This window comes from Bison bison, unplaced genomic scaffold (genome assembly GCF_000754665.1).
Source record: "Bison bison bison isolate TAMUID 2011002044 unplaced genomic scaffold, Bison_UMD1.0 scf7180017864213, whole genome shotgun sequence".
Lineage (NCBI taxonomy): Eukaryota > Metazoa > Chordata > Mammalia > Artiodactyla > Bovidae > Bison > Bison bison.
The window spans coordinates 7,531,945-7,541,284 of NW_011494785.1; the positions used below are offsets into that span (position 1 = coordinate 7,531,945).

General features: G+C 54.2%; 1 protein-coding gene across 1 annotated transcript in view; it reads left to right on the forward strand.

The window, feature by feature from the left end:
• Positions 1-9,340, forward strand: part of SYNGR1 (synaptogyrin 1) — a 22,380-nt gene extending 13,040 nt beyond the window's left edge. The window contains exons 2-4 of the mRNA XM_010845230.1: positions 3,269-3,559; positions 4,939-5,084; positions 9,092-9,340. Of these exons, the coding sequence (XP_010843532.1) occupies positions 3,269-3,559; positions 4,939-5,084; positions 9,092-9,313 (659 nt within the window). The 3' untranslated portion in view covers positions 9,314-9,340. The remainder of the gene's footprint in view (positions 1-3,268; positions 3,560-4,938; positions 5,085-9,091) is intronic.

Consider the following 9,340-nt stretch of genomic DNA (forward strand, 5'->3'; position numbering starts at 1 on the left):
GTTTATTTTTCTGGACTTGAGCTGTAGGAGTTGCTTGTATATTTTTGAGATTAGTTGTTTGTCAGTTGCTTCATTTGCTATTATTTTCTCCCATTCTGAAGGCTGTCTTTTCACCTTGCTAATAGTTTCCTTTGATGTGCAAAAGCTTTTAAGGTTAATTAGGTCCCATTTGTTTATTTTTGATTTTATTTCCAATATTCTGGGAGGTGGGTCATAGAGGATCCTGCTGTGATGTATGTCAGAGAGTGTTTTGCCTATGTTCTCCTCTAGGAGTTTTATAGTTTCTGGTCTTACATTTAGATCTTTAATCCATTTTGAGTTTATTTTTGTGTATGGTGTTAGAATTTTCCACAGTTTATTGTGACCCACACAGTCAAAGGCTTTGGTGTAGTCAATAAAGCAGAAGTAGGTATTTTTCTGGAATTCTCTTGCTTTTTTGATGATCCAGCGGATGTTGGCAATTTGATCTCTGGTTCCTCTGCCTTTTCTAAATCTGTCTTGGAATGGAATACTACTCAGTCATAAAAAGGAAGGAAAATTTGCCATTTGCAGCAACATGAATGGCCTTGGAGGGTATTATGCTAAGTGAAATAAGTCAGACAGAGACAAATACTGTATATCAGTTAAATATGGAGTCTAAAAAGTGCAACAAACTAGTAAATACAACAGAAAAGAAGCAGATTTACAGATACAGAGAATAATTGTGGTTACCATCAGAGAGGGGCAATACAGGGGTTAGGGATTAAGAGATACTGTTATGTATAAAATAAGCTACAAGGATTTATCGTACATCATGGAGACTAGCCAATATTTTATAATAACTGTAAATGGAGTATAGCCTTTAAAAACTGAATCACAAGTATATATTATATACTTATAATATATAATATACAATTATACTTCAATAAAAAATGTAGATTTGTTTTATATATATATTACTACTGCACTGATGTATCTAGTCTGTTATAAAATCCATGTGTAGACATCTTAAAGATACAATTTAAAAAATGATGCTTCTCATATTTTTTCTCACACCTGCCATGGAGTCTCTACCCATCTAAGGTGTTAGCTAAGGACAAAAATGTATCTGGTTCACACTGAAATTATAGTTCCTCATTGTGGAAAAATTGGAAAGCAAAGTGAAGTGGGAAATGGGCAATTAAAATCCTCTGCATTAAAATGGATAACCAAGAAAGACGTACTTTATGGCACAGGGAAGTCTGTTACTCGGCAGCCTGGATGGGAGGGGAGTTTGGGGGAGAATGGATGCATGTGTGTGTGGCTGAGTCCCTGTGCTGTCCACCCGAAACCTCACAGCTTTGTTAATCAGCTATGTGCTTAGTTGCTCAGTCGTGCCTGACTTTGCGACCCCATGGACTGTAGCCCGCCGGACTCCTCTGTCCATGGAATTCTCCAGGCCAGAATACCGGAATGGGTTGCCATTTCCTTCTTTAGAGGATCTTCTCAACCCAGGGATCTAACCTATATTTCCTGTGTCTCCTGCATTGCAGGCAGATTCTTTTACCCAGTGAGCCTTCGGGGAAGCTTAATCAGCTATACTTCAGTATGAAATAAAAAGTTAAAAAAAAAAGTTCTATGCAGCTGCACCTCACGTTCACTGCAGGCCACATCTGAGGCTCTGTCTTCCTGTCTGTATGTCCATTGACTGTGGGTGGGCCTCTTCATCGTCAGAGTTTCAGGGGAGGTGAGAGGCAGGAGGAAGAAGCATGGACTTCAGGATCAGGTCGCTGGGTTTGAAGCCAGCTCCGCCACGTCCCAGCTGTGTGACTCTGGGCACACAAACTAACACCTTCACCTTCCTTGTCTCATCTGCAGAATGCCAACGATACTGATTGTATTCGTTAGCTGCTGCTGCGTCACACCACACCCCCAAATGCAATGACTTAAAACAGGCAGTGTTCGGGGACTTCCCTACTGGTCCAGGGGTTAAGACTGCCTTCCAATGCAGAGGACACTGGTTCAATCCCTGGTTAGGAAGCTGAGATCCCACATGCGGTGCAGCAGTGAAGCCCACACACCAACACTAGAGAGAAGCCTGCACACGGTAACCAAGATCCTGCATGCTGCAGCTAAGACTTGATGCAGCCAAGTAGATAAAGCACACGTGAAAAACAACAACAAAAGCGCTGGATTCTCACAGTTTCCGTGGCCGGGAACCTGCTTAGTGAGGTGCCACTGCCTCGCCATCGCGGTGTTGGCCAGGGCTGCGGTCTCATCTGAAGGCTGAGGGTAGGTCTGCCCTCAGGCTCACTTACATGGCGCTGGCAGGCCTCATTCCTTGTGGGCCGCGTTCCCTGTTGGCTGTTGCCTGGAGACTTCCCTCAGTTCCACGTCCGTGTGTTTCTTCATAAGGCAGCTCAAATCCTGGCAGCCGCTTCCCTCAGAGCGAGCAAGGAGGGGCCGGAGAGCAGGAGCTTGACCGAGGCCGGGGCTTTGTAATCTCCTCACACAAGTGACATCCCGTCACTTCTTGCCATACTCTGTTTTGTTTAGAAGCAACTTGCTAGGCTCAGCCCTCAGTCAAGGGGAAGGGGATAGCACAAGGATGTAGATACCAGGAGGTAGGGTCAGGAGGGGCCACCCCTGCTGGCAGCCAACTCAGCTGAAATAGTCTTGGAGGTTGTTGGGGGCGTTAAAGGAGGTAACGCCTGTTACACTTGGGGTCCTGCAGGTTGCCCTGTAATTGACAGGGTTGTAACTGGTGTATTCGTAACTGGTGTATTTGTTCATTTGTCATTCTTTCTGCTTGTCAGCGCCTGGGCATCAGGGAAGGGTGGGACCAAGGACAGGGCCTGAGACCCCAGGACAGCCTGTCATTCCACAGAACCCATGATGGGGCTGGCTCATGCCAGAATCAGCCAGGGGCTTGCGGGCTTGGCGGTTCACCACCTGGAGGGCTGAGACCGCTTCTTCTGGGAGGCTGGGTCCAGCCCTAGAGGAACCTTGGTGTCAGGGCCCAGGAAGGCCTCTTAGCACCTGGCTGGAAGGGGAGTGGGGCCACATCTGTGGTTGGTGCGGGGGGTCCTCAGTGCCTCCAGCTGGAGAAGGAAGTGATTGACCCACCTGTGCTGTGTGACCCCAGGCAAGTTTCCCTCCCTCTCTGGGCCTCCCCCTCTGACCTGCCTGCCTCACCTCGGCCCTGTGACTGTTTGGGGTGAAGAGGGCTCACAGAGGGGCAGGCAGCCGGCGAGGTGGTTGGTAGCCCTCCCCTCCTGCCCCCCCACCCCCCACCCTGGGCTGGTCCTAGGAGGGGCCTGCCCAGGTCTCACGGCCACCCCCACCCCTCCCCTGTCACCACAGGTGTTCTCCATCGTGGTGTTCGGCTCCATCGTGAACGAGGGCTACCTCAACAGCCCCTCAGAAAGCGAGGAGTTCTGCATCTACAACCGCAACCCCAACGCCTGCGGCTACGGAGTGACCGTGGGCGTGCTCGCCTTCCTCACCTGCCTGCTCTACCTGGCCCTGGACGTGTACTTCCCCCAGATAAGCAGCGTCAAGGACCGGAAGAAGGCTGTCCTGTCCGACATCGGCGTCTCGGGTGAGCCCCACCCCAGTGGGTACTGTGCCTGCCTCCCCCCGCCAGCAGCACAGAGTCTGCAGGGGGCTCTCCTGACCGTGATCCTGCTCAGCCTCACACACACCTGGGAGGTGGCTGCCACCCTTCTGCCTGTTTTCCAGATGGGGAAACCGAGTTGCAGGCTGTTGCAAAGGGACAGACTTGGGGTCACAAGGCTGGCAGCAGGGTCATGTAGGACCAGGGCGGGGCCCGAGACCCCAAGACAGCCCACAGCTCACGGCAGAGTAGGAACACAATGTCTGGAGGGGATTCCTCTGCTTTCACTGGCCTCCTCTGGCCCCCCTCCCTGGTGGAGCCCCGTGAGAACTAAGCTGGGCGATGGCCAAAGGCCCTGCACACAGTAGGTGCCTTGGGAGGGTCAAGACTTGGGGCTGGGGAGCTGCCCTTGCCCTTCATAAGTGACTTTGGCAGAGGTGCCCTGGCCTCTGTCCCAGTGAGTTTGAGAGACTGATTTGAGGAGGCTTGGGCTTGGTGTCCCTGGCCTGGGGCACTCAGGTCTCCGTCTGGGGCCCCTCCAGCCGCTTCCAGGACTCTCAGGATGTGCCTGGTCTGCAGGTAGTGAGGCTTGGGGCCCCTTCGACTTGAAGGTACAGATATGCCGCGAGTAGTTCTCAAACTGTGCTCCACGGAGCCCCAGGGCTCCCCAGCAGTGCCTCTGGGAGGAGCTGGGCTCTAGGTGCCAGCCCTTGGGCATGCACGCTCTTCATCCGGAGCAGCTCTGGGGTTCTCTAGGTAGACTGTAGGCATACAGAGAAGAACTTGTCCCCACAAGGCTCCCACCCTAAAAACTCCCAGACCTGGGCTCTCAAAGGAACCCTCAGGCATCTCAAGGCTCTGTGGGACTGCAAACAGACGTGTCCCCTCGTCCTCCCCGGTCCAGTTCTCTGGGAGGCTGCAGCCGGGTGGTGGGGGGGGTCAGGTGGCCGCCCCTCACAGAAGAGGTGCGGGCCTCAGGCTGGACCACTGGTCAGTCAGGGATGGAGCCGGGAAGCCTGTGCTGGCTGAGCTTAGAGCAGCACGGCCGAGGCTCACTGACTTTTCTTGTCTCTCCCCATCCCTCCCTCTCTCACTGCCCGCCCCTCCCTGACTCTGCTCCTGGCCTGGCTGCCTCCTTCCCCCCGGGTCTCTCTCCTGCTCTGGGTCTGGCCGGCCTCTCTGTTCTCCCCTGTGCTTTCCCGTGCTCCCCGCACTCTGACCCCCCCACCTCCTCTCCCTCTGTGGGTGGGGAGCGTGGGAGACTCGCCCTTGAACCTCCCCGGTTCCTTGGTTTTTTTTCTGTCTCCTCCTCCCCACCCGCCCTCTCCGCCCACGTGGGCTGCCTGGCCCCACACCCACCCCAGCCTTCTGGGCCTTCCTCTGGTTCGTGGGCTTCTGCTTCCTGGCCAACCAATGGCAGGTCTCTGAGCCCAAGGACAACCCGCTGAACGAGGGGACGGACGCGGCCCGGGCCGCCATCGCCTTCTCTTTCTTCTCCATCTTCACGTGGGTGAGTACACCGTCCAGCCAGGCCACACCCGCCCGCCCCAGCCGAGCTCCCGGGCGGGTGGCCTTTGAGCACAGCCAGGGTCTCTGTTCTGCTTCCGGCCTCAATGCACACAGTGGGGCTGCTCCCTGAGGAGGTAGACCGCTGCCCTTTGCCAGCCAGGACGGTCGGGGCTGATAGCAGACCCTGGCTCCGGTGCAGGGCACCCTTCCTGTGGGAACAGCTTCCCCTCCTAACCACTCTGGTCATTGAGTGGTAGTTATTTACTGTTCCCTTTTACAGACGAGAAGGCTGAGGCCTAGATGGAAAGATAAGGCTTTGAGGTTCAAGGCTGAGAAGGAGCAGAGGCTGAGAGTCAGGAGACCTGGGTTGAATCTTGGGGCTTCTCCTGATTTTCTGGGCCTCTGCCTTCCTGTCTGTAAAACGGGGAGATTGGGTTTGCAGTGGGCTGTATCACAAATATAGGTGCCCATCTGGCAGGCAGAATGAGAGAAGGCCTGAGTGGAGCCGGCGGCAGGTGTACAGCATCCTGAAAGGGCACCCTCTACCCGGCCCCTGTTCTGAGCAGGACTGGGGACCCACAGAGGCCAGGGCTTCTGATTTTCCCAGGGAGGCCAGGAATCTGAACTTCTATGTGGATTCTGATCTTTTTGTGTTAAAAATACATATATATTTGACCTCCACATATGTATGTAGGTCAAAAAAAGCATGTCTCTGGGCGCCCCTGGCCAGAGGTCACCCCGTTTGTGGATTTTGGATCTGGTGGTCTCGCGCGCCAGTCGGCATGGCAGCGTGACTGACCCCTCCTTCCCACTGGTTCCCTGTCCTCCCAACATATTTTTTCTTCTCCCGTCTCCCTCCTGCAGATATCTAGGGTCATATGGGCTTCCTTCCCCCTTCCCAAGGGTTCTCCCTTCCCCTCCCACAACCCCCTCCCTTGCAGGCCTTCGAGCTGTCCTCGGCCTTCTGCAAGAAGCCCCCCGGGGCTGTATATAGGCACCAGCACCGGCCAATCCTGTGAGACTGCTGCAGCCAGCCTTCCCTGTTTCCCCTTTTCCCCTGGGGCGGGGCTTGCAGAGGAGGAGTGCGTGATTGGTCACCGGGACTTCCAGGGGCGGAGTCTGAATGGCTGATGGACAGGTGCCGACTGGGCCCCCTGAAGCCAACCTCCCTGATGGCGCCTCTGCCTGCCCCCTCTTCTTCCCCGCCGGCCTCACCCCTGCTCTCTCCTGGCAGAGCCTGACTGCAGCCTTGGCCGTGCGGAGATTCAAGGACCTTACCTTCCAGGAGGAATACAACACGCTGTTTCCCGCCTCGGCACAGCCGTAGGCCTGCACAGCTTCCAGAAGCAGGAAGCCCTAAGTATATGCCCAGTGGCAAGGTTGAAGGGCAGCCCACTGCCTGGACCAGCCAAGATGCCAGGGCGTGCAGGGTAGCGGAAGGCTGGCTAGAGGGGCCAGTTAAGGCTCACCACTTCCTCATCACCTCCTTTGTTGATTCTTCACTTGTCTGTTCATTCAGTAAACATTTATTGAGCAACTGTTCTGTGCCTAGTGATGAATCAGAGGTGGTTCCTGGCCCCAGGAGCCCACAGGCTGGGGATGGGAAGACAGACAAACCTAAATCTCTCTCAAACTCACTGCCACAGGTTGGAGGTGGCTCCATAAGGGCTGAGAGCCCCTCTCACAGCTGCAATATGAAGGCCAATTTTACAGCCCCCATGGAGGCTGGCTGCCAAGAGGGGCCTGGCCCAGCACAGCAGAGGACTCCTGGTCTGACTCTGCTCTCGTGTGCTGCGGGACCCTGGGCAGAACCATGCACCACTCCGTGCCTCAGTCTACCTCCCTGGACTGAGGAGTGATAATGAGCCAACCTCTCAGGGCTGTTGTGCAGATGAAACGAAGGTTGGCACAGGGCTTGGCACAGAGATGCTCAATAAATGTCACTTCTTTTGTTCATTCATTCATTCTCTCCAAGGAGTCAGGGACACCTTCATAACTTCTCCTTTGGAAGTGATTCCTGTGTGGTGAATCCCTGATCTTCCAAAGGACCTTGGCCTCCAGTCCGGCACAGGTTCCCTCCTTGGGGCCCTCAGCTGCCCTGGAACACAGACTGGCCCCCGGGACAAAGCCCTGCGCAGTGGAGATGCCGCAGAGAGCGCGCCTGCTCTGAAGAAGCAGAGCCAGGTGGACCACTAGGTCCCTGGGCTCTGAACGGAACTCCCAGCCTCACCTCTGCACCCAGGCCCAGCAGGGGCCCACACCCCCTCCATGGTTCCTGTCTGTGGCTCTTTGAACTGGATGGTTCAGAGAGTCCTTAACTCAGCTGAGGTGAAGGAGTGACTGCAGAGATAGCACTAGCTGCCTGTAGCCAGAGTCCTGCCCTGGAAGGGTCTGCGAAGGTCATCAGCTCCAGGCCTCTGCCTTCATGCAGGACAGCAGTAGAGTCAGGGAGCTCGGGAGGACCATGTCTGCAGAAGTTCCTCTCAGGGACTCATTCATCGTTCCCTTTGTGCTCTTGTGGACTCGCTGATGGCTCAAGGGTGCTGAAGACGTGGGCTCTACCCTGGGTGGGGGAGGGGCTTTCCACCTTCCTTCCCCAGGCTCCTGCATCTGAGCACCCTGTAGCCAGGACCTCATACCAGCATCATAGAAAATACAAAAGGGCCACTCCTGATTCCTCAGCCCGCCTCCTTGAGGCCTGGTCTGCCTTTTCCAGGCCCCTGGCACTTTGCCCCTGCCTCTCATCTGTTGGCCCTCTCAGGTTCCTGGTTGACTTAGGGCCTTGTCAACTGGCTGATCAAAAGGAAGGAGATGGGGAGGGCCCTGGCCTAGGGAGGGGCAGGACCCCTATGTTCAGATCTGGGTTCTGGCACTGACTCTGCCATGAGGCCCCCTTTTCTAGGCCTCAGTCTTCCTGGCCCCCAAAGAGAATTATGTAGAACATAAGCATTTTCCCATCACAGGCAGATGACCTGGGTTGGGAAGACCTCTGGAGAAGGCTTTCAGTGTAAACCTGTAAACACTATCTTTTCATGACAGGTTTAATTTATTCCCTAGCTTGGTATGATCAGTTTCATTGTCCTTAATAATAATGTAATTGCTTTTACTTAAAAAGCGTTTCCCACCTATGTGTATATGCTGTAGATAAGTCTTTCCCAACTGAGTTCTATGTAAAAAGGGCTTCAGTGGTCAGATAAGTGGTTGCTTGCTTGGGGATCCCAGCATACATGAAATAATCAAAGCTCTGATGACTCCTATGGTCCTCTGTTTAACTCAGTTTCCCAAACTTATTTGATTGAGCATTTCAGTTAGAATTAGGTTCAGCAGCAAATGACAGAAATCACAAATGACAGTGGTCTGAAAAAGTCAGTCTGGGAAGACAGTCCAGGGCTGGCATAAGTGACTCCAGAAGTCTTTAGTGACTGAGGCCTCTTCCATCCCTACAGTTTGCCTCATGGACCTCATGGTCCATTATGGCAGCTACAGTGCCAGCTCTCACGTCTGCATTCCAGGCATCAAGTCAAAGGGTGAGACAGGGAACTTGGGGCCGACGCATTGGCTAGAGCTTAGTGATATGGCTATGCCTAGCTGCAAGAGGGACAGGATAACTTTTAGGAGAGGCCAACATTTCTCTGTCCCACCAAGAAATTTTTTTCTCCATCCCATCTAACATCCTAAGAACACAGTTGGAGAAGGATATTATGGGGCTTAGGCCATTTTAACACTGCAGAGTGGAGACTCTAGAATTTTTTTTACCCTCACTAACCTTTGGCATTAGGGGTCATCAGGCAAGTGATCTCCGAAGTTCTTATTGGCTGGACAGTGTGGTTCTGGGCTGGCTTCTGAGGACAGCTTTCCTCCATTCCCTCTCAAGCGTGTTTTGAGGATATTTAACCCTCTACTGTCCATGTCGTGTGGACTAACCTCTACTAACCCAGTGCTCTTGTCTGTCTCTCCCCTAACCACCCCCTCCCGCCTGTCCTTGTCCCTGCCAACCCCCGTCCCCAGGCGGGCCAGGCTGTGCTGGCCTTCCAGAGGTACCAGATTGGCGCCGACTCGGCCCTCTTCTCCCAGGACTACATGGACCCCAGCCAGGACTCCAGCATGCCTTACGCCCCCTACGTGGAGCCCAGCACCGGGCCAGAGCCCACCAGCATGGGCGGCACCTACCAGCAGCCGGCCAGCGCCTTCGAGCCCGAGCCCCAGGGCTACCAGTCGCAGGGCTACTGAGCCGCAGGGACCACCTGCCCCCCGCCT